Below are 26,507 nucleotides of genomic sequence, written 5' to 3' on the forward strand. Positions count from 1 at the left end.
AAAAAAAAGAAAAGCGTGATCAGTGAAAAATGAAACGGCACTTTTTACTGCAGTTTACAACTAGTGGGTTGAAATGTTATGTAGATCTCATGTTTTGTGTATGTGTATGTATGTTCAAGTACATGGTAGTTAATTTATGAATACAGCAGATTTACCTTTTAGCTGTGTTTTCGTTTTTTAAAAGGGTGATAGAAATCAAGAGATCTGGATTTCTATTCTGCGCCTGACACAACATTAATGAAATTGTTAGTAAGACCTTTATGTCTCGTGAATATTAATTTTCTCAGTCTCTGAAACTGTGATAATCGCATTTCATTTACCTACAAATGGAGCCTTGGCTCATCTCTCTGGCTTGGTTTTGCTTTCAGGACCTGTGAGTCTGTGATTCCTGGTCAGGGTATTTTGGAAGATGTCAGTCACATCCAGATACCTGGTGGCTCACTGCTTTATGCCAGGGGGTGAACTCTGAGTCAGCCCCCTCCAACACAGGTTATGCTGAAATGCATCAGATTCAATGGATCCTTGAGTCTTAGTAGAACTGGTAGTACCACTATTAATAGGTGAAATTTAAAGGCTGCAGATCAGATCACACCTGCAAATTCTCACAGCCATGCCTGGATTAGTTCAGCTCTTCCGGTGGTTCTAGCCTAACAAGACCAGGCTCCAGAGAAGGTCAGGAACTCCAGGGAGGGTCAAGACTTTTGCCTGTGTTGCAGGCCTCATCCACAAGTATTTGTGGCAACGCATGGCTGGCTTTCTCTGCAGAACAGCGTGTGCCTGCTAGCACTTGCCCACCCGTTCACATAGGGCATTCACGTAGGGGGCACTCCCCTCCCCATAATTAGTAATCATCCCTTTTCTAAAGATCACAGAAACTGCAGATGAAGTACTTTGATGGCATTCTGAAAACTACTCCCACCCAACTTACCTGGATTACCCACCCCTATGGAATCCTGCCTTTACTCTGCCTTCCAAACCAGACCCACCCAATTGGGTTTTATACCTTTTGAGTTTCCCTGCGTCTATCCAGAGCATCCCCTGCCTGACCTTGGCCATATACCTTGACTCACAATCTCCCCTGTGAACCTCGGGCTTGTCTAAAGCCAAAACGTGACCTTCAGATACACCTTCAGAGTTCACTCTTCTTCCAAGCCTGTCCTCTACCTGATGCCTCCTTTGGGTCAGGTGACAGGGATCTCCCAAACACCCGGGGTCAACCTGATCTGAGTTCTGAATCCTGCTGTTGTATTTCGTCTTGCAGTCATCTACCAACTGACACAGACCAAAAGGAAAGGAGACATATCTGCTTGATATGAGACTGAAATATACATTTCCTGGGAAAGACACATAAGCTACAGAATTCCCGCATCTTCGTATAGGTTTTTATTTTGACAGTTGACAGTTTACAAAAGGTCGTTCAAAAGCGATGATACAGGGTCCTAGATTGGAGGCATATGGAGGTAGCACCGCTTGTTATTGTTTGGCGTATGGAATATGGTTGGTCCCTGACTTTGAAACAGCAAGGATAATGCGCAAGTAACCTACAGCTGAGTTGATTTCACGTCGTTGCTCTGTTTTTCTTCTTTGAAAACCTTTCAGGCATGGTGTGCTTCTTTGGTTGATGTGTCCCTGAAGGAGATCCATCGCCCCTCCTTACACCTACATACATCAGTAACACGGAACCTCCCTCTAGCTTCTCTCTGACTCACTTATCCAGAGAGTTGGTTGAACACAAGAACTTACTTCTCTTTATTTTTGTTGGAGGGACTAAGGGCACTAGTCTGAAGGCATCCCCAAGAAATACAACTCTGCTTTCGAAGAGTCAGCAGACATGGGAGGACGTTAGATACAAATCTCAGACACAAATGGAAACGATAGCGGCATAAACGCTGCTGTGATTATATTCAACTGCTAGAAGAATGTATTTCCATCTCAACCTCAGGGTCACTCAGACATCTTGCTTGTAATTTTCTTGCCTACTCGTGTCTTTATATTAATAAATGAAGCTTGAGCCGCTTGTGGGAGCCAAGGCCAACCATAGGAAGGGTCACTATTCCAACATCATGGCGGACGGGGCAGTACCAAAGCAAGCGTGCATTTGAGTGCTTCTGAGTTAACAAATATTCAACCCCAGGTCTCTCTGTCCCTGTGCATGTTGTGATCCTAGCGAGCGTACCATTTTCTTACTGTTTTATTGAGGGTTAACAAGGCTGAAGTGCACATATTCTGTAGAGTTCAGCGGATGTTACACATGCAACCTGGCATATCACCCCCCCCCACAGAGCTAGATGTGGACTCTTCCTCTGCCCACTGGTTTACGTCTGGCTTCCTTTGCTGAATGTTCCTTATGTGAAATGCATCTACAACGTTGAGTGCAGCCGTAACCCATCCTTATTCTACTTCCAAGTAGTGTTCTTTTGTAAAAACGTGCATGGACATACCACTAGTTAGTTCCATATTCAATTACTGATGGACACTTTGGTTGTCTCCAGTTTTGGGCTCTGTAGATAAGAAGCCATGTATGTTCCCATGCATGACTTCTAGGGGACAGGCACTCATTACCCCGGATACCCGCCCGGAGTGGGATTTCTGGGTCATTCAGAAGATGTGCATTAAGCTTTAGCAGACGAGGTCAAACCATGTTCCAAATTTCATATCTAAGCTGTGACCAGCATCATGTGAGGGTTCCAGTTGCTCCACATCCCGTACATACGGTTTTGCATCTGGATTTTTTCACTGTGGTAACTATTTATCCATATTTCTATCTAATCTTCATAACTATTGCTTTTAATAACCGCAGAATACTTAGGAGGAGCAATGATGTCATAAATTAGTTAAATGGTCTGCATTATTCTCAAATGAGGGTTATTTCAGACTAGGAAGGTAAGAGTTCATATAAACTAAATATCATTTGTGGTTTGAAAGAAGTAAAGTATGTGGTAGGTTATTCTTGTTTCTAATGATGCTTTTGTTAACAATACATGTGTGTGTGTATATATATATATATCACTGTTTTAAAAGCAGCTCGTAGTGAATGAGGACATAGGTTTATTAAAAGTACTAAGTATTGGTGCTTTTCAACTGTGAGTTGTAGCTTTCACTGATTGGAAGGGTTTAAGTGATTTTTTTATTATTTGTGCTCTTACTACCCCTAGAAAGGGCTCCCTTCCTGGTTTCTCTGTAGGTCAGAACTAGCTTTGTTTATAAGACCAGCAATTGGAAGTGGCTTTATATGATACTGCATCAATAAAACATTAGCTCTGGTTTTCACCCTCATGCCAGGATTTCTGTGCACATCCAGGCTAATTAGCTACAGTTTTCACTTCAAGGGCTCTCCAGTTTTTAACTTCCTAACTTGTATTTCCAGTGGGGGGAAAAATACAAAGGAGGACGGGTTTAAGAACAACGTTGGTATGCATGAAGCCATGGGACAGTTGGACGCAGAGGGCTGCTTTGGTAACCACTAGCCCCACCTGTCACCCAGCTTCTAATGAAACTTGTCAGCAACTGCAGACTTCTTCCCTAATTTCTGAGGTGTTTTCAGAAAATGGTAAGTCTCAGGTACTTTCTTCCGTCGAAGAATAAAGGCAGGAACTTCTGAAAATACGCAATCCTGGAGCCATGTCTCCATCCCAAGTTCCTCTAAGACTAGAGAAGACCCTTGCAGAGTCAGATAAGCTGTGTGGGCAGAGGTAGCCACCGTGCGCTTTGCCGATTACAAACAAAGCTTATTTTAACCAAATTCTTCAGCGTATTGGTAGTAGAGCTTGCAAACGCCATAGCATAGCCCAACTTCTCAAGGGACGTTGCACCACTAACCTCTGCGCGAGGCCATCTGGTCCCCAGGGCAGTGTGTCTGGACAGCCAGATTGCTCAAGTCTGGAATGCTTTTATATTTCACTCTTACCCCATCTGGAGTCTGACCCGTCAACGATCAGCCAAAGAGGCTGATTCAGCTCTGGCTCCATCTGAGGGTTTTGTGCCAAACAGGATTCAGCTCTTCCCTAGACTGACTTTTAGTTACTTAGTTCATCTCCCTGCCTGGGGACGATCGAGGACAAAACCTGATGTGTGCAAATCCCCGGACCTCTCTGTCCAAATAAAATGAGTTCATCCACGTTCCAAAGTGGACAGTCTCTTTGATTCAGACTTTCCCCTTTCTCATACCCACAAACCTGGAAGGCAAATCAAAACGAGGCAGATGCCTTGGCATTTAACATTTTGTCTGATATAGAAGGTGGTGTATTTTACTAATGAGTTAATGTGGGTTAGAGTTTTGTTAACCATCAGGAAAGCCCTCAGGAGAATTCTAAGGCCGAATTTGAACTAAAACAGATCATCTTATTAATATGTTAATTTTGCCTAATGGATTGAATCCCGGTTCATCTGATGACCTCTGTCTGCTCCTCCGTCCTAGAAATTGGATGTTGAGTTAAATGCCTGTGTAGTATGAGTCAAGATAGCAGTAAGAGAAATGACAGAATGGGCATTTTGCTGGCTACAGGTTCTTAGAACCCTCCTGCCAAGGCTGCCATTGCAATAACAGTCACATATTTCACTCAATCATAAAAGATGAAATAGATTTTTGAAAAAAACGAACACCTTATATCTGTCAGTAGTTGCAAAAATAATCGTTAAAATGCATTAAACCTGCATTAAATGTTTTCCTGACAATGGTTTTTCCTTTCTTCCCATCTTTTCCTTTTTAAATTTTTATTTTGTAACCAAATGTAGTTTGGAATCCAGTGTGTATGAAATGTGAAAAAATCATTTAAAAGGAGTGTTCTTTCAACCAAATATATGCTACTCTAAATTAGTAATTAATTTACTGTCCCCAACCTAAACCAGAATCTTTCAACATTTTACTCACCCACGCACAGCTGGCTAGCCTCAGCATCCTCTGCTGGTCCACACGAAGCCACAATCCTCATGAGAAAGGGAAGGACATATGTCATGAGGTCCTGCCACCCATAGCTCTTCTCCTTACCCCTGACCTCTGTCAGTGTTGTGGGCTGTCACTACAGGACCCCTGCTGCCAAGGCAGCTGGGAACCAGGCAGGGGAACTGGGTCTAAGGGCCTGAGAGGGAGGTCCTGGTACACGCTGGCAGGAGCATTCATGCTTTGGACCAGCACTTGGCCTTCAGGAAGCCCCTCTGCTCCCTCTGGACTCCTCGGGTCCCTGCTGCACCTCCCGTCCCTGGAAAACCAGACACTTGTCTCTACCGTCTCAGCGGGGCTCCACTTTCCTCTTTCTGCCCTGAAGCTTAGGGTTGTCCTTCCTCCACCAACTCAGAAAATGCCCAACATGTGTTTAGCCATGTATGTTTTAAATAAAGGCTAAAGATGGAGAGTGCTATAATACCCACTACAGAACATTTTAAAAATTAATAAATCACCGCTAGGTCTACCATTCGAGACATTTCCAGGTCCTCTTCTCGGGCTGACTGCACTTCTGTCTAAGTCTTCTGGATGTGTAATTGGGGTTATTTATACAGAATTTATAAATTGATTTCTATTAACTTGACAGTTTCTCTAAATTAATCCGTCCTAGGATGGATGCTGTTTAATTAATTGTGTCTTTAGTGTTGGGTATTTGTTATTTTTTTGTTGTTTTACTATAATTAAGATAACAATGAACATCGTTATTCATGTCTTTAATTGCATTTCTGATAATTGCCTTAGTATAGGTTCCTGCTTATGGAAGTCCTGGTGCAAATGATATGAATATTTCAAAGCTTTGTGCCACATAAGCATGTTGTTTTTTAAGAAGGCTCTACCAATTTTAACTGCCAACAAAAGTGTATGGGGATGTCTTTCCCATCATAATTTTTTAAAGTTTATTTCTTTTGCAATTTTCATGAGATTGACATTTTAATATGCCTATTAGCCATTTATATTTCTACTCTTAGCCACCCTCTGTATTTCTATAGCAAGTTTAAACAACTGTTTTTAAAAGCAGCTTTCAGTGATTGGAGACACACTGTGTACCAGCTATTATCCTAGAACTTTCTTTACATTACTTCTAATTGTAGCAAATATCTAGGTGGATGCATGTGACTTGTTATCTCAGTTTTATAAATGATGAAACTGCAGCTCAGAAAATTTAAGTAACTTGCCCAAAGTTATCCAACTAAAAAGTGTTTCAATCAGGATTCCTACCAAGACGGAACAACTCCAGAACTTGACAGGCTTCATCACTAGACTCCTACAAGTGAAACGATGCAGCTCATTACATGGAAAACACACACACAACAGAGCAACAAATCAGCCTAACCCTCAGCACCATGGTGCCCACTGAGTGAACATCATTCCCGGTGTCTTTTTGTGCACATTATAAAGATGGTGGGATGGGGAGAGGCGTGGATGGGTGGAAGATGATGTATGACTGGACACATAGTCTAGTAGATTGAGAAAAATCTATGAAAATGAAGGAGACAATGCGTTTTTAAATAATACTTACCTCTAACAGAACTTAATTTTATTTTTACAGTTTATCCTGCAAAAGAATTTCGTCTTTGCATAATCATGTTTTTGAATATTTTCTTTTGACGTTTCCCAGAACTGAAAGCAGAAAAAAAATGATCACATTTGTTTTCCTGTATGTGTTTACAGTTTCTGGTTCTAACATTTGGCTCTCTAATCCATGTAGAGTTTATTTGGGCACACAGGGTGAGATACAAAGCTAACTTTATTTTTTTCTTCTAAAATACTGAATTGATTACCTAGAGACATCCAATGAATGCTTCTTTCCTCCCCTCACTGACTTACACTCTTTGCCATGTGACGTTTATATCAAGGGCTTTTAAAATGCTCTTTCCTACTTATGACGTTCATATTTTGTACCATCTACAACAAATAATCTTAGAGAAAGGATATCACAGAATCATTAGCTTGCCTTTTTCTAGAGAAAAAAGTGGCCATGTAAGTGACAAATTATAGCCCCTAATGTATTGTGATTACATCCTGCTTGTGAAAACACAATATAGGTACAAAAAGGGAGTTGGTGGCCAAGGGGGTCTGCAGTTTGGTTACATCAAATTGAGTGGAAACAACAGCAAAACATCTGCACCAGCAGGGAGACTGGTAATGAAACAACGAGCACCATCGTGATGAGGAATCATCGCTTCCACTGGCAGAAAATGCAGACAGCAGTCCTCCTGATGACGCGCTAGACCAGAGACATGGGAGGGGTGGGGTGACCAGCGTTCCAGAATCATCTGGGGCTTTCTTTGCAACAAGCACCCCGTGCACACACCCCCGTGCCGCTCCCATATCCCACAGAATCCAGGTTGTCAGGGTTCCCGGGTCACATGAGGTTTCATTCCTCCTTTCCTCACTTACTGTGTGTGTTCCGACATCTGTGATTTGACCATCCAAGACTGTAGCAAATTCCAAGAGCGATAGTTTACATGGAAGAGAGAAGTCGTTACTTAGCTAGATTTCTTTCCATTTCGCACCCCAGTTTCACGATCTTCATTGTTCTTTATTTATAGGGCCTCCTTTAGGAAAGTCATAATTTTTGGAGTGGCTCAAACTGATCTATCAAAAAACATGCACGTGGCTTAATTGTAACTTGACTTGTATTGTACTTATGTGTAATGGAGAAATGGCTTGATTTACTGCTGGTGAGACCCACTTAACAGGTCGGTCCAAATTCCTTCAGAGAAAGCAGGTCTATTTGAAGGAGACAGACAGAGAGGCTTTCAGAGAAGTAAATATTAAACTACCCATATATCATTACATTTTATACTTAGAAATCAGTGCATTTTTGTTAATGAGTTTGTGTTTGAATCAAAGCATTAAAAGAACACTTTTTCTTCCTAATTTTCAGTTTTCCACCAGATTAAGATAATCATTTGTGTTTTTACTTCAAGTTGCCAGTGACACGCTATGTGGCTGGATTTCTCCAACCTAAAGTAGCAGTGGGAAGCATTAAGGATGCCTGTTCACTGTGTCCTCTTTCATTTCAGCTCGCAGACATGGGATATTGGAATATTGGACATCTTTGGTTTTGAAGAATTTCAAAAGAATGAATTTGAACAAGTAAGTGGGTTTCTTTTGAAATTTTGTTAACTTGAATGGTTTTTTCAACTAATAAGTTATCTCTCGTTAATTCAGTAAAGGCTATTTGCACTGTTTCTTGGGAATATGTAATTAAAGTAAGGAAATAAGGACTCTGCAGTCCTGTTTTAAATTAATGTTCCTGGTTTGTTGACATAGTCATCATTTTTATGTGGTCTTGTAAACTGGCATAATCCTTTTTTTTTTTTTTAAACAGAGGCACTTGTTTTAAAAGATGGCGTTAGATGAAACCAGAGTTGTGCTTATGGAAATGCCATTTCAGCAGGGTCAGAGACTCGGAGGGTGTCTATTTGAAATCAGTTTGAAGGTCTTTAGAAACTCCAGCCAAAAAACAGGATGGAAATACTTTCTCATGCTAAATGTTCTTATTTGTAGTTTCAACTTTACGTGACATGCGTACATATGACTATGGCCAACTCATAAAAGTACTTTACAGAGGTGTTGATTATTTTTAATCTATTTACAATTTAGGGCACTTGTAAAAGCACTAAATTCTTTAGGTATCTTAATAATATAGTACGAATACTTTAATTGAATTAAGTATATCTAAAAATTAAGTGTTAAGGGTAGAAATAAAAGTTGCTTTAGCAGAGAAGGAAAACTAAACCTGTAAGATGGTACAGGTGGGAGGAGAGAAAACCATGCTGCATTAAATTACACGAAGAATTTCAAGTATGCAGTGTTTAGAGTGGTTACTGGCACTGGGTAAGGGATTAAATAGAATGAGGTTGAAACCCAGTTCTGCGACTTGTACTAGCAGAGCTGTCCTGGCCAAGATGAAGAATCTATAATGAGCTTTGGTTCCTTATCTGTAAAATCAAGATGGTAATAGACCTATGGAGCTGTGAGAGTGAACAAGATGACTGTTACAGAGGTTCTGGTGTCATTTTCCAGCTCACTGTACACATGTAAGAAATGGTGGGTAGCTACCTTCACTGCTGTCAATGGGAACACCTGAAAACCTTTTCAGATTTGGCCTTTTTTTCTCTAAAAAAATGGTTCAGCGTCCTCTGAGTAGATCTTAATCATGCCGACTCACTTAATCTAGGGTGAATCATCGTGAATCATTTCTCTACAAAACTTTACAGGAAATCTCGCCTAAAATAAGAACAATGAGGCCGGAGATTTCTTCTCCCTTCATGATGCTGTGTCCACAGATTAATGGAAAAGGGAGGACTTTGTGGTTCTATTTATTTCTTGCTTATTGTTAAGAAAAATAGTGATGAACATAGGAAGAGGGCAGTTGAAAGAGTCACCAGCAGGATGTCCAACGAGAAGCATAGGTCTGCAGGCTGCTTCTGGTGACGGATTTCTCAGTGCAAGTATTTGAATGTTGTCTGGCAGTCTTATTGATTCCTTTCACTTTTGCCTTAGAAAACATGCAGGCTCGGGTCTCTAGTGAGACTCACGGTTTCTGCATCTCCCGGTTAAATGACAGGCAGAAATCACAAGTGGGAGCGTGTCTGCGAGGGCTGGGCTCCCAACCTCCTGCTCCAGACCCAGACTTAGTATCTTATCAAGTCTGTGCCGGCAGCTGAAATGTGCAAAACATTTATGTTATCTCCTGATTAAAACTTCCTCATTTACTATAATTACGTATACCCCTTATCATTCTTTCTTGCTGTTAAATATTTTAATTATATATTTTAGAATATATTCATGGCCTGAGATTTTTATTAACAAAGAATGGCATTTTAGATTTTAGATTTTTCAACTCTAAAGAACAAGTCTCTGTTAAATACTAATAGCTAGTTTTAGGTGCTTATGGGTAGAAGCTCAAGACCAACTTTTAGACCTTGATTACAGAAACAATAAATATTTTTAAAGATATACCTTTAGTTTGCTTGGCAGGTTTGTCACGCACGTTTAGCAGGTTTGCTTAATTATTGGGCGCAATATACCCAGGAACCATTTAGAAGGATAAAATGATTTTCTTTGTGGTTAGTCCAAATCTCATCTTACAGGGTAGTTAGCAAATTCCTCAATTTGCCTGTGAGCTTTTTAAAGGCCATTGGTTTGAACGATATGTTCTAGATTCTTGAGTTGCTAATAGAATGGCGAACTTCCTCACTTCTTATTCCACTGAAAACTTGCAACAGAATGATTAGCAGATCAATATTATATTCAGAATCAAACCCAGAAGAATATTAGTGCCTCTATCGGCTATTCAGTAGAACGTCCACGCCCACCGGGCTGCAGTTGGGCGTGGTACCGCATTGTGTATATGATACGAGCTTAACAAATGCGTTTCAACTGAAATTTAAAGAGTAAACTCATAAGGAAAAAACCTTTAGTGGATTTGCTAGGGGCTTCTCTTGCTCAGGAATAAATGTATACTGCTTGACAATCATTCATCCATAAGAAATTTGACAGGGACAATCTGAGGAGATACTAAGAAGTACTCCAAAGCATCAGCATGTCCAACCTCAGTTTGCCCAAGTAGCTCTAAATCATTCGATGGAAGCTTGTGATACTTTAAATGAGAATTTGTTTCAGCTCATAGGAAATGCTAGTCCTGTTTTCTCTGACTTTTAATAAGTCATTTCTATTCAGAACTAATTTATACATTATAAAAAGATAATTTTTAGAGTAAAAAATGTAATATAATATATAACTCAACAGCAGTTTGATGGTTCAGTGGAGGGGGCGCTAAATTATCTGAGTTCCAAAGTACAATTCGGGAGGCTCTGAATCTGTCGCCCTGATTAGTTATGTAATTACATCATTACCAGGTCCTCTCTGCCATGTGATGCTTACATCTCATGAATTCTCATTTCCTTTATTATGTATCTAGCGCTATGAACATATCTCCGAATGCCCTAAAAGAAAAGCCTCTCTGATCAACTCTTCAACTTGACACAGCCAGGGAATTCCATTTACGATGCTTGATAATCAGAAAGAAAATAACCAAGACAAAAGTTCCCTTACACATCACAGTGCCAATGATGTTAGAAAAGTGAAAGCGATTCAAGGCACAATGTGGAAAGGAGAGGCAAAAATACTTTTAGTTCCAGAGACTATTAATATTTAGAAAGCTGAAAAGAAAGAATGAAACATGACTACACACAAGGTGGGAATTTGATAAAGTAGCCAGTTGTAAATCAGCATGCAAAAGACTTTTACATGTTCTGAAACTAGTTTATCAGAAGACATAGAGGAAAAGAAGAAAACATTCACATAGTCAAAAATTAGTAAATAGCCTAAATGAGGACTAAAATACTCCCGAAGTTTGCGTAATTACAGTTAAATGTGGAAAGATATGCTGCATTCCTAGAAAGGCTTGATAGTACAAAGATCCTGATTCTCCCTAAGTTAATTTATAAATATAACCTGATGCGGTCTCACTACAAATAAATGAAGAATGAGTGACAGAATTAGAGCAAGTCAGTTCTACAGCTCCTAAGAAGTAATGAATCTATGCAACGAGTACCAATCACAGCTAACATTACAAGAAGGGTGACAGTATACCAGATGCATATCAAGTGTTCCTGCCAAGAAAGAAAGAAAAGAAGGAAGGAAGGGAGGGAGGGAGGGAGGGAGGAAAGAAGGAGGAAGGCAAGTAGAAAACCTGAATATAATGAAAGGTATTGATGTAAATACTAATTAACAGAAACTGAGGACAGAGAAACATGATAAACTAAACCACAAGAATTCACTCTGAAAACTCCAGACTGTGAGAAACAGTACAGGAGAAATGACCTGATCTCTTCAACATATAAAATGCAAGGATAACAATGTAAAAGAACAAGGTGCCTGGTAGGTTGAAAGAGATCTAGGAGACTTATGAGTCAGTGAAATAAATGTACGGACGTTATGTGGATCCTGATTTGCTTAAGTATAAAAAATTATGAGTTAATTAGTGTCATGTGAAATCTGGATATTGGACAAAATTAAAAAATTATCCTTGATAAAAATTACGTGACATAAGGGTACTATGGATATATTTTTTAAAGTCCTTGTAGCTTCGAGAATTATACTAAAATATTTGCCAATTAAATGACACAGTGTCTGAGAATTGCTTCAAATGAATTTAATTTTGAGGGTAATATGGAAATGGGTGAAGCAGAATTGGCCATGAGGTGGTAATTGTTGATAATTGTTGAAGCTGGTTGATGAAAGATGAGGTTTAGTACATTATTCTCTTCACTGTTGAATATGTTTAGAATGATCCGTAATATACATGTACACCTCAGAGATTCGCAGGTTCGGTTCCAGACCACAGCAATAAAGGGAATATGGCAATAAAGCTAGTCACGTGCCTTTTTTTGGTCTCCCAGTGCATATGAAAATTATGTTTTTACACTATACTGTAGTCTATTAAGTGTGCAATAGCATTACGTCTAAAAAAATGCACATCCCCTAATTATAAAGACTTTATTGCTAAAAAACGCTAACCGTCCTCTGAGCCTTCAGCAAGTCTTAGTATAAACATCAAAGATCACTGATCACACATCACCATAGCAGATATAATAATAATAATAAAAGTTGGAAATATTGCAAGGATTACCAGAACGTGATACAGAGACAGGAGGTGATCAATGCTGTTGGGAAAATGGCGCTGGTAGGCTTGCTCGACCCAGGGTTACTCCAGACCTTCAATTTGTAAAACACACAGTAGCTGCAAAGCACAGTAAAGCAAAGCACAAAAAAATAAGGTATATTCCTGTGCTATTTAAAATAAATAAGAAAACTTTGAGATTATATAACTATTATTTTAATAAATGCTAGAATATGTTCTCTCCCAACAGTTGTAAAAAAACGCCAAGTTCTGCAGACTACAGATCTTCACAAAAGGCATAAAGAACAAAGTAGTGGAAACTAATGATTTAATATTCAATAATTTCCCCCAGTTTCCCACTAGACACATAACATGCAGCTACATATAATGAAATTTTTGAAGCTATGGAATCTAGTAAAATTGCCTATCAACAATTTACTATAAGACTGCAGAGAATTTGGAAAGAGAACACATTTGTTCAAAGTAAAAGCTTTGAAACATTTCCTTGCCTACAAATTCTTTTCTAAAGAGTGAGATTTCCTGGAAAGTCCTGGCGAACAGGACAAGCTTGGGCTAAGTGTTCAGTGGTTTGGAAAAAACCAGATGCCTTGACTTCTAAAGTTCTACGAAATAAGATTGTATAGTGTGTCAGCCTCAACCTCAGAAAAACCCCATAAAATCCTTAGCTGTGAAATCACTATCCTAGATATGATACAAAGATAAATCAAAGAACATATTAACGACCATCGGTTGAACTCATACCACGTACTGTTGATGTAGATAATTCCATTTTACAGATAGGAAAACTGAGAGTGCTATGGTCTCTGCTCTGTGTAAGAATGTGTTTTATCGGTACCTAGAAGGATGCATTTGTTCTGGCTCATTTGCATCAGGGCACTCTGTGGTTCATTCATTCAATAAGTAGTTTTTGTATATGTGCCAAGTTCCAGACCCTGTACTAGGCACTAAGAAATGTACGGACATTATGGTGAGGTAGGTAGGGTACAAATATGAGAAGGACCAATTCTAGTTGGATATCTTGGGAGAAGGATTAGGAAAACCTTAATGAGGAAGAGGCTGCTGTTTTCATTCCTAGTATGGCAAGTCCCATGTATTTTTTTTTAATTGAAGTACAGTTAATTTATACAATGTTGTGTTGATTTCAGGTGTACAGCAAAGTGATTCAGGTATATATATATATACACACACACACACATATATATATAATATATTCTTTTTCAGATTCTTTTCCATTTTAGGTTATTATAATACAAGATGTTGAGTAGAGTTCCCTGTGCTGTACAGCAGGTCCTTATTATTTACCTAGTTTATATATAGTAGTGTGTATCTGTTAATCCCAAACTCCGAATTTATCCCTCCCCCACCCTGCTATCCCTTTTGGTAACCGTAAGTTTGTTTTCTATGTCTGTGAGTCTATGTCTGTTTTGTAAATAAGTTCATTTGTATTATTTTGTTAGATTCCACATGTAAGTGACATCACGTAATATTTGTCTTTCTCTGTCTGACTTACTTCACTTAGTATGATAATCTCTAAGTCCATCCATGTTGCTGCAAATGGCATTATTTCATTCTTTTTTATGGCTGAGTAGGATTCCATTATATATATATATATATATATATATATATATATATATATATATATATATCACATCTTCTTTATCCATTCTTCTGTCAATGGACATTTAGGTTGTTTCCATGTCTTGGCTATTGTAAATAGTGCTGCAGTGAACATTAAGTGCATGCATCTTTTCAAATTAGAGTTCTTGTCTCTTCCAGATATATGCCCAGGAGTGGCATATGGCAACTCTATTTTTAGTTCTTTAAGGACCCTCCATACTGTTCTCCATAGTGACTGCACCAATTTACATTCCCACCAATGGTGGAGGAGGGTTCCCTTTTCCCCACACCATCTCCAGCACTGATTATCTGTAGACTTTTTAAGATGGCCGTTCTGACTGGTGCGAGGTGATACCTCATTTTAGTATTTAATCATAGCTCATGTTCTGATAGTGATAGCTATTAGGTATCAGTATGATCTATTTACTGCTCAATGAATTGATCTATAAATATAAAAATATTTTATTGTTAAATATGCAGATTCTCAAATCATGCGTACCTTAAATATCTAACTCTGTCTTAACACATTTTCTGCTCTCTGATATTGAATTTTCTGAAATCTTTTCAGGAACTCACCAAGCTATTGATAACACAGTTTAAGAAAAATATGAATAAGGAATTTTTTTTTTTTTTTACATAGCAGAACCCCAGTGTAGTGCTACTCAGGTTTCTATAGAAAACTACACAGAGTAATTAAGTAATGAGATGCTATTTTAATGTACTTCTTATAATAATATTGGATTCTGTGTTTAAAAATAGTGTGGTTAGAGGTCCTCAGGCTAACAATTTCTGAAAACTTGTTTTGAGGAAATAAAAAACAAAGTAGAAGAAAGCAATTTTGACCATGTAAACTGTACATTTAATGACTTTTTTTCTTGAAAGCTTTTAACTTAAACAATATCACCATTTTAGAGCTAAAGAAACCAAGGCTCAGATAATTTAAGTAACTCAGGGAAGGCCATGTAGAACCAAGATCTGGTTCCAGAACCAATGATCTGCACTATTTCCAGTTTCAAAGGTTCTTTGAAAGTTAGACTTAAAGATTTATTATTATTGTAAATTTTCTCAACTTTAATTGCTTCCCATTCATAAGTATATTTTTTGTATTTCTCTGAAGACACAATATTATTTATTCTATTAAATATAGAAGCAATAAACTTTGAATAAATTTTATGTGATATTGTTTTTTTTTCCATAGTGGAGTTTTTTACCAAATGCATTTATTTAATCCGAATAAATAAGTTAGAGAATGCAGGTATATCTTCTTCCTTGTAAAGTGAAGGCTGACCTCCTTTTATTGCACTTTGCTTTATTGAGCTTCACAGACACTGCATTTTTTACAAATTACAGTTTGGGGGCAACCTTTCATCGAGCAAGTCTACTGTCACGTTTTGGTAATCTCATAATATTTCAGATGTTTTCATTACTTTGTATTTGTTATGATGATCCGTGATCAGTGATCTTTGATGTTACTAATGCAACTTGCTGAAGCCTCAGGTGATGGTTAGCACTTTTTTTTCGCAATAACGTATTTTTTTAATTAAGGTATATACATTGTTTCACACATAATGCTATTGCACACTTAATAGACTATAGTATAGTGTAAACATAACGTTTATATGCGCTGGAAAACCAAAAAATGCATGTGACTCGCTTTATTACCATATTCCTGTTGTTGTCATGGTCTGGAACCAAACCCGGACTATCTCTGAGGCCTGCCTGCACCAGGGTGGTTAAAACGAGGTGTTACAGAATGTAATAAGGAGAATATATGGATTTGAAAATGTATATCAGGTCACTTTAGAGAAGAGTGAATTGAGTTCTTTTAATGACAACTAACCAGGAGGAAGCTCAGCTTTCCAGCAGTGGCTGTGCAGGTGCAAAGCCCCCAATGTGCTGACTACGAATATGGTTCCATTTAGTTTTCTGCTAATAATCACCAGTGGCTACAATTTCTAGAGCCCCTGCTATGAGTCAGATGCTTTTCTTGTATGATCACTAGCTCCTGCAGCAACCTTCTCAAAAAGCTAAGGGACATCCCAGAAGCCTTTGCGGGGCCACGTGCGAATTCAGATGCAACTCCATCTGGTCCCAAATCAGTGCTCTTTGTGCCATTTTCTTTCTTCCTTTGACACCTCAGGACCAGGGCTCTGCAGTCTGTGCTTTTTTTCAGTATCTCTAGGCTTTGCATTTAATCCTGGATAATGACAGCTCTTTGAAAAAGACAATGATTTCAGTAGCATTTGTAGTTTTCAATCTGACGTTAGCAGATTGTTACATAGAAAATGGCAAGAAAATTAGCCAATAGGTTTATTGTTGGCTGACCCCTTCAGTCAGTCCCTCAAATCCTTGAACAGTGGTGGTTTTTATGTTAAAGGAGATGATAGGCATGAGTTACACACATTAGAATATTGGATTTATTTTATGAATCTATGTTGCACTGAGTAATAGAATCCCTAAAAGAAATGCTGGAGAGAGAGATAGTGTTTTTTTTAAAATCTGTGTAAAACCGGCGTCTTTATTCCTGTGAAGTAACCTCTATTAGCTTAAAACCTATCGCACAGAGTTTGATTTGAAAAACCTCAAAGAGAAACCAGGGGAGGAAAGGGTGTTTGGTTCCTTTAAGGAACAGTAAAATACCAAAAAGGGGTGGAAGGTAGTTTGGTTTTGGAAAACCAAAAAACAAGCAAGAGCAGAAGCAGGTCCCCGCAGTGCCCTGGGCCCGGGATCTGGGGATGAGGCTCCTGACACAGGACTCCAGCAAGGGGGCAGCCCTTCCACGCCGCGTTCCCCAAGCATCAGGCTCCTGTATTTATGGAATAACATCAGGGTCTTTATCCGTGTCAAGTCAAGATAGACGGTGCCGGGAGAAAGGGAACATGTCCTTTCCCACACAGGGATGGAGAGAAGGCTCTACAATAATAGGAATTTCAAAGAAGGCAAAATACACTATAGAAGTTTAAGGCTGAAACAGATCGGAGACATACTCTTCCCTCATCACCCCTACCCCTGCCATTTTATAGAGAAGGTGCTGAAATCAGGAATGACTGATTGGTTGGGGAAACTATATACAGTAGTCTCGAAACCCAAAGAGGCGTTCTTCAAAAGAGTAAGTTGGAGATGCAGAGTACACTTGACACAATGAAGGCTCCAGAAAGGGCCCTGCAGAGAATACTGTTGGCCTGGCCTAGTGTTTAATAGGCTTCTCTTGTGTTGTTTTTTAGGCGATAGTAATTGACGTCTCATGCAGTTAATGTTCTGCTGAACGTATCTGAGAAATACCCAATATCTGAAGCCTGACCTCATTCCTGCCCCATCAGAGAAAAATGGGTTAGCAGACATTTGGTCTCATCCAAAACCTCCATAGGACATTTAGTTCACATGAAAAGGTCCTTGACATTTGGTCCTATCTAAAATGTCCTTGAGTATATTTAGTCTATGCCAAAAGGTTTTGGACAGGACCAAATGTCAAGGACCTTTTGGCATGGACCAAAGGTCTTACCGGCCAGATATCTGAAGGACATTTTGGACAGGAACAAACGTCCTTTAATGTGTAACTGTATGATATATGCATCATGTGCATATATGCATGTGTGTGTGTGTATGTATCTATAAACTCATGAGGAAATCAGGTAATGGATTGTGTATGCCATCATCTCTCTCCGTGTGTTCAATCATGTCTCCATGTTAGAATCACCTGGGAAGCTTTCAAAATATATCAGTGCCTGGGCCCTACTCTGATTTAATTGGTTTGGGGTCAGGCCCAGACATCAGCCTTTTTTAAAAGCTCCCGGTGAATTCTAATGTTCAGTAGGATTTCGAATCCCTGTCCAACGCCTGGAGCTCTGTCTTCAACTGGAATGAGCTTCAATTAATCTCCACTTTAATTCTGTGAGGCATACATCATGCTTTATTATATTTTTGCTTCAGATAAATTTCACTGAGTAATGAAAATAAAGGGAGAGCAGTTGGTGAAAATTTACTCAAGAAATTAATTTTGTCATTAATACAAATGATAGGCCATCTGGATAAGCAATGATAGTCTGTTACTAAAGAGTGTTTTCAAAGGGTGCGTGATTTTTATTATTAAACCACTCAGCAATGGCACCTAATGTACAAAGCATGTATTTTAATCAGAGAAGGCGCATGCTAATTAAACAGCTCTTAATAACTGTTCATTATCCTTTATGAATACCTACCTTTTACCCACATTCAAGTCTCCTCTGAGGAATCCGTGGGAATTTAATGAAATCCCAACATAATTCCGATGGATAGAGTTAAAAAGTAAAAAGAATGATCGTGTTGCATTGAAGTCAGTGATATACTCAATTATTGATGGAGATTCATGCTTCCAGATACATAAACTAATTTGCCTTACAAACCTTTCATTCTATCTTTCTCTGATGGTGTTTAAACACACCCGCATATGCACACACAACACAGACAGCTCAGTGAAAATAAACCAAGAATGGGCAGGTTTTTGTCCTGATTTTGGCCACCAGTTGGTTGGCGGGATGTATTTTTCCACTTGCCAGCAAGGTGGCTGCCACAGGGCGATATGTCCGCATTCGTCCCCTTAGCCACCTTTCCTGGTAGTTCTGAAGTTCATGCTATTAGCACTTCTTTTATATTTTAACTTTTGTTCAAACAGTGAGTGCTCTGAACAGTTTAGAGCAGGGAAAAGCAAACTGTTCTAGTAAAAAAGTTTAATGTACGCCTTGCTTCAAAGTGAGTTTGAAAAACAGCCTACTTCAAACCACGCGTTCCCCGTGATTTCCTCTAACACCCAGCTTCGCTCGCCTCTCTTAGAAATGCAGGTCCACCTTCAGTTTCAGGAAGCACCCCTGTCCAAAAAGCTACGAGTCAAAAATCACTCCACAGCCTGCTCAGTTGTACACATCTAGCTGGATTTTTCCTTGGGATTTTAATAAATGACTTCTTGTTTCTCCCCAGAATACAAAGAACACAATGTACAATTAAAGGTTCAGATATATTGTAAGGATCAGCCCATGTCACCAAGCCCCACCGGACACTGCAGCTTAAAAATAAAGCTTTACTTAAAAAGTAAAACTCAGGAGGGAAGCTATATGTTTTATGAATCATTTTGACCAGGAAAGCATTCAACTGAGTTGCTCTGTTCAGAAGCACAGGCCAAATCATTTTTTTGTTACGCAAAATTTGGTACTCTGCTGTAGACTTTCCTTCCTGGAAAAAAAAAAAGTAGGAAAAAAAAAAGACTAGAAGCCCTTTTCCAGCTCTTTCTCGTGACTGCGGCTTTATCCACATTCACACTTGACATCACCATTCTTACTAAAACAGTGGATCAATTCAGTGAAGCCAGTATTCAGTTCAGTAAAATATTAGGAAACAAAACCAATTAAAATGTCCAGTTTTTATTATAAAAATGCTTGAGTCAGCTGAAACACTACAGCCAGGTTTATATACAGAGATGGTCAGATATAAAGTCAGAAGCAAGAAGATTTAGTCAGTTGTCATCAAAAATAATTTTTGTAACTGCAGAGCTGAGCTCTATTCTGAATGCAAAATGATAAGAGAATTATATTTTACAATATAATTATATAATTTATATATTTTAATTATATATAAATATATATTATATAAATCATATATTATATAATTTTTATATTTTATAATAATTATATTTATAATAATTTTATATATTTTATAATAATATAAATTATATATTTTATAATAATTATTATATTTGTAATAATTTTATAATAATTATTATATTTAATGTGTTTGAGACATCCACATCTACCTAGGTATTTTCAATTAGAGCATCTCAAAATGAGGGGAAAGATAAGTGTCATATAATTTGGATATTTCTTCTACAGTAGAGAATCAGCCGTTGGTGGTCTTATTTCAGAATCCTTTATCAGACGTTTTTATTTTTTCCTGCAGTAACAGACATCATGTTATTTTCATGGCTTCTCCGTTTATTTCTTGAGTAACCTATTTCCCAAAATATATAACATTTAGCCACACTTTCCATAACTACTTTTAAATCAAACCGCTGAGATGTAAGATCTATTTGTGTTGTTTTAAATGATTCAGTGCATATTTTAATGTCAAAAAGTTTGAAAAATTACAATTGTGTGTATCATCTAATCAAAGAGAATCTTTTCCAGTGGTTTCATTTCATAATGGAGTCATTTATTTTCTGTACATTTACTGTAAATATTTCACTCCAAATTGAAGAAATTTCTTTATAGCATTTCTTAATCTTTGGTAAAGAAATTATCTCAGGACTAAAGGAGTTTATCACATTATTAGATGGGAGGAACACCTCAAAATATTAATTTTTAAGCAAATAGAATATTTTTAAAAATTTTTCATTTTTACCCTAACAACAATTTTCAGAAATTTCTGTTTTTCATTTATGATTAAAATGACAGCAACAAGAAAATGTATTCTTTCACAGTGGGCTACTACTAGGGACAGATTCCACACAGTTTTATAGAAAATGACTTGTCTTTCCAGAATCATTCCTAGAGATTAATACACCATAAGTAAGATTAACATAGATCTTGATCTACTGATATCACTTAGTTTTTTTTTTTTAACAACTTTATTGGAGTATAATTGCTTTATAGTGTTGTGTTAATTTCTGCTGTATAACAAAGGGAATCAGCTATACATATACATATATCCCCGTATCTCCTCCCTCTTGCGTCTCCCTCCCACCCTCCCTATCCCACCCCTCTAGGTGGACACAAAGCACCGAGCTGATCTCCCTGTGCTATGCGGCTGCTTCCCACTAGCTATCTATTTTACATTTGGGAGTGTATATAAGTCCATGCCACTCTCTCACTTCGTCCCAGCTTACCCTGCCCCCTCCCCATGTCCTCAAGTCCATTCTCTACGTCTGCATCTTCATTCCTGTCCTGCCCCTAGGTTCTTCAGAACCATTTTTTTTTTTTTTTTTAGTTTCCATGTGTATGTGTTAGCATACGGTATTTGTTTTTCTCTTTCTGAGTTACTTCACTCTGTATGACAGACTCTAGGTCCATCCACCCCCCTACAAATAACTCAATTTCATTTCTTTTTATGGCTGAGTAATATTCCATTTTATGTATGTGCCACATCTTCTTTATCCATTCATGTGTTGATGAACACTTAGGTTGCTTCCATGTCCTGGCTATTGTAAATAGAGCTGCAGTGAACATTGTGGTACATGTGTCTTTTTGAATTATGGTTTTCTCAGGGTATTTGCCCAGTAGTGGGATTGCTGGATCGTATGGTAGTTCTACTTTTAGTTTTTTAAGGAACCTCCATACTGTTCTCCATAGTGGCTGTATCAATTTACATTTCCACCAACAGTGCAAGAGGGTTCCCATTTCTCTACACCCTCTCCAGCATTTATTGTTTGTAGGTTTTTTTGATGATGGCCATTCTGACCGGTGTGAGGTGATACCTCATTGTAGTTTGATTTGCATTTCTCTAATGATTAGTGATGTTGAGCATCCTTTCATGTGATATCAGTCAGTTTTGATGGGACAATTTAAGGGGATGAATGTGCTAGATTGTATCAGGTATAAGGAAGGAAATACGTTTCAGATGATATTTAATTACTGAATTCCAGCCCTTCCTTTGCCAGCTCTCATGTGCAGAATTTATGAGTCTGTATCCGTATTCAAACTCTTTTTGCCTTAACACTCAAGCATTTAAAGTTAAATGTCCTGTATGGTATGTTCTCAAATGAAGTGACTATATTTTTAATATTTTTATATTCAGGGAATTGATCCACAAAAGTGTGAGTTTATTTAGGAAACATTTAGTTTTAAATTTAAAGAACTTTCAGCTTTGCATATATCTCATGAAATCTAGTTGTCAGGGAGCAGAGGGGGAAAGCTCTGGCTAGCCACTGGCCAAATCAGATAGAAGGAAGAAAATTTAAAAAATTTCAGAGATCGTGGATGGAGTGGTAGAGGAAGAGACGATGCAAAAAAAGGGGGATTTTGCAAGCTTGAACAAATTCACTCAAGGTCTTCAGGTTTTAACATAGCTTCCAAGACAGCAGCAATGTGGCATAGTTATTTTATTTTTAACTTTTTTTTCAGGTTTAAAAAAGGAGGGTTTAGTTAATTATATACAAGAATGAAGCCCGACGGGGGTGGGGGGCAAGGAGTCACCGGAAAGCACAAGTCCCCTGGGGCCCTCCCCTTCCCCTACCTGGTAAATAGATAAATAGCTGGAACCAGGTCCCAGTGACCACCGGTCCCTCCAGGCCCCTGGACACCCAGCTCCCTGGGTCCTCAGACTGCCGTCCACCTGCTGCAGACAGGCACTGGCCAGGGCTAGCACAATCAAGGGGACATTCGGACAGACGCATTGTTTTTGGTGGTTTTATGTCAAGCTATTTAATTGGGAATGGGAGATACAGATAACAAGTTTCCCTCTTTCTTGTTAATTTTCTTAAACAGAAGATCTTATTTTGTAATAGAATGCAGTAGGGAAACTTACTCAGTCTGCAGACATTCGCTGATCACCAAATTTACAGAAACCATCTTTTACTATGAAACAGAGAAACAAGAAAAAACATTGGAAACAAGGGCAGTCACCCTGGGCCATCATTTTTGACCTGGAGCTAAGAATTATTTTGGTTTTTCTTTGTGTGTCAATATATGGTAATTAGATCTCATTTAAATATGTTATTTAAATATCGTATTTGGTATATTTCTACTATACTCTCTACTTATTATATTAATAGTGAAATATTGATGTATGTTCATCATCCAAATAACGTGACTAGATTAGGTCATAAGAGCCTCTACATTTTCCAGTTTCTTCTTCCATGAGGGTAGTCCCGCGTCTGCAATCCTGTTATTCTCCAATCACCCTGTTTCTGAAGATGTTTGAGCTGCCTCTACTTACTCAAAAAATTCTGGTCCCAGCAAGAACTAAAGAATAGAACTTCTCAGCAAACCATTCCAGCCTCAGGACGAACTCCCTCTGTGTGCTGACCCATGCCCTGCACTCCAATATGTTGCTTCTTTTCTTCTCTGAAAAAATTTCCCTCTAAGATTTCTTTGTGTCCCTAGAATCTCGTGAATGCCCATCCTCCCAAATAGCTAGGTCTGTGAGAAAGTGGAAAACTATGCATGTGTTATTCTTAATTTGTTAATTGCCACACCTTTATGGGCATGCCTAGGCCACCTGTATGGAGAATTAGGGCATTTCTGGTGTTGGTTATGGGGGGCGACTTGGCTTGCTGGTTGGAAGCTGGAATGTAAGGGCTGCTCTTATGTGTCCAGGAGAGAAGCCATGAGCTCCCAGCAGAGGGACAGGAATGTCTGAGAGGAGTCCTACTTAACAGGTGTGGTGATGATACCAGACCTGGGGAAGAATTTGGGCACGTGGACAAGAGGAACCCAGGGCGGTCTCTCTTTTTTCGGGTGACTGTTCCAGTCTTGTGCGATTTACAATAACTTTGGCATTTACTTTGTATAAATACATTCCATTTCACATTAAACATAATCCTAAATATTCCCTTTGCAAATGAGATCTGATTTCCATTTACAAACGCTTTATCGGTAACTTTGATTTATATAAATTATTCATATTTAATTATTTTCAGTGAGTTACAGAATTCTAAATATTTCTAAGTGACTTTGGATTCTACCTAGTATAACATAATGCAGATGGGGGAACAGGATGGTCTGTGAAACTTCCTGAGCTCACAAAGGTAGTAGGTGTAGAGATGGGCGACAGGAGGCCCTGGGCGGAGTGCTGGACCACTCCAGGATGGAGTCAGAGAAGGATATGGACAAGGGGTGGCCAGTGAGGTAGGAACCAAGAGAGTGGATGTCCTGGAAGACAGCGGAGGCAGTGCCCCAGGGAAGTAGAGGAATCGGCTGTAGATTTCACTGGGAGGTCAAGGAAAATGAACACGGAGGGTTGAACACTGGATTTAGAAATGCATATATCACTGGTGACTTCTAGAAAAGCCATTTTGCTGGAGCAGTGATGGCAAAAATGTACTGGCAGGGTTTGAATAGTGGGGAGGACAGGAATTTGAGAGAAGAAAAGATAACTCTTTTGAGGTTTTTGTTATTAAAAAAAAAAAAAAACAGAATATAGGAGAATAGCCCAGGGGGAAAGCAAGACTTCATCTTGGGTAGATTTGTGTTATTTTATTTTATTTTCTAATATCTTAAGATATTTTTAAGTTAAATTAAAACTGTAAGAAATAACACATTTGTTAACAAGTGTTGGTGGGGTGTGGAGAAAAGGGAGCCCTCCCACACTGTGGGTGGGAATGTAAATTGGTACAGCTACCATGGAAAGCAGTATGGAGATTTCTCAAAAAACTAAAAATAGAGCTACCATGTGACCCTGCAATTGCACTCCTGGGTATATACCTGAAGAAAACAAAAACACTAATTCGGAAAGATACCTGCATCCCAGTGTTCATAGTAGCTTTGTTTACAATTGCCAAGATATGGAAATATGGAAGCAACTTCAGTGTCCCTCAAGCGATGAATGGATAAAGAAATATATATATAATATTTGCTGACAAGAGCCCAAATATATATTCCTTTTGGAAATATTTTTTAAATACTCAAATATATTTTAGACCCCAAATTTGTAAGTTAATGCTGTAATTATACTTCTTGTTGTTTTTAACGTGCTCATCTTCAATTGCGTAATCAGACCGTATGAAGTCAACAGACTCAAGTGAAGCTCTTTACTTTGGCTTCTCGGGACAACTGTAGTGCGGCATCTATAGATACACTAACTGTGCTGACCGTTCTTGAGTCAACATTTCACTGGTCTGAGATGTTTCCTGGAACCATGGATCTGCATGGCAAATCATCTTGTGAATTGTTTCCTTTTTCCCCACAATAGCTCTGTGTCAACATGACCAATGAGAAGATGCACCACTATATCAATGAAGTGCTTTTCCTACAGGAGCAAACAGAATGTGTACAAGAGGGAGTCACCATGGAAACGGCCTATTCTCTTGGTAACCAGACTGGAGTTTTGGATTTTTTTTTCCAGGTATTCACATAATATAATTAGATACTTTACAGGATGCATGCATTTAAATATACTGGAGAGAAAGAACTTTCTTTTACGGGGCCTTATTTTGAGGATATCTTTGTGGGAGACTCAGCAATTTCTGATTTACTTATAATCTTTCAGTGTTGCTTGAGGAGCACACGACCTTTCTCTGAAAGGGCGTTTGAAGGATTACCAATTGATTAAAAAGACAACAAGTATCAGATCATTTTGTTATAAAAAGTATTCAACTGCAGTTATGTCGCTAAAACTCTCCTCTTGGCATAGTTATAAATACCCATTGTACAAATAGAATATTTTATAAAGTAACTCTAAGACTAGCAAGACCATAAAACAAACTCAGCAGAATCTTGTTTGCCTCCAAATTTCTAAGTTTGAATATGGAAAACCTTGGCAGAAAAAAATATATATATACGTACATATCATCTTAGTATTTCTGCAGGTGTTTATGCTTATCTTTATTGTTTCTACCTTACAAAGCAAGAATCTTTGCCTCAATATCGCGATCATAAAAACAAAACTCTATCACACAAACATCAGTCTCTATCTGCTAATATAAGGCTTTATATAGATTCACCAGTAATATTTCTAAAACACTTGAACATTGTTTAAAACTGATACCATTTAGCTATTGGGGAGAATAGTATATAATTTTCTACCGTTTATTTTTATAAATGTATATTTACAAATTACTTTATTCATTTTCCGAATATGTGCAATGTTCTTGTTTCTGGTACCAACTTGTCAACATTCCTTGTTTTAAGTACAGAAGTTCTCTTCCTCCAGAAAGCCCTCCCTCATCATGACACACATAGTATACAGTTTACCTCCTTAAGGTTATAAGATGGGTTGACAGTAATATATACCTACCTGTATATGGGAAGCCTTGGGTACCCACTACCCCACTTCTCACTTGGTGCTATGTCCTTGACTGCTAAACCGTGGCCAGCAGAATGAAGTTATTTCTGTCTCTTTGGTTATCATCCTTGGGGTCTCATCGTTGGAATGGTTATTTCAATAGTGGGACCTCATCAGTATGAACTGGAAATGTCAGTGGATATTTCTGCTGCCACTCCTCTTTGATACCCCCCAAAATGAAACGAAAAGACATACCAAGTATAGGGTGAAACTTGCATTCTTACCTATAAATAGGTAGGTCTATATACCAGAAAGAAAACATACAACTTTTCTGTAGTTGGAAATTTTATTAAGGTGAGAATATATATTTTAACAATGCCAGTG

General features: G+C 38.3%; 1 protein-coding gene across 1 annotated transcript in view; it reads left to right on the forward strand.

Annotated features, from left to right (window-relative positions):
• MYO16 (myosin XVI) overlaps window positions 1-26,507 on the forward strand; it is a 427,643-nt gene that overhangs the window by 248,089 nt on the left and 153,047 nt on the right. The window contains exons 21-22 of the mRNA XM_060128880.1: window positions 7,972-8,044; window positions 25,092-25,244. Coding sequence (XP_059984863.1) covers window positions 7,972-8,044; window positions 25,092-25,244 — 226 coding nt within the window. The remainder of the gene's footprint in view (window positions 1-7,971; window positions 8,045-25,091; window positions 25,245-26,507) is intronic.

This window comes from Lagenorhynchus albirostris, chromosome 18, assembly GCF_949774975.1.
Source record: "Lagenorhynchus albirostris chromosome 18, mLagAlb1.1, whole genome shotgun sequence".
NCBI classification, from domain to species: domain Eukaryota; kingdom Metazoa; phylum Chordata; class Mammalia; order Artiodactyla; family Delphinidae; genus Lagenorhynchus; species Lagenorhynchus albirostris.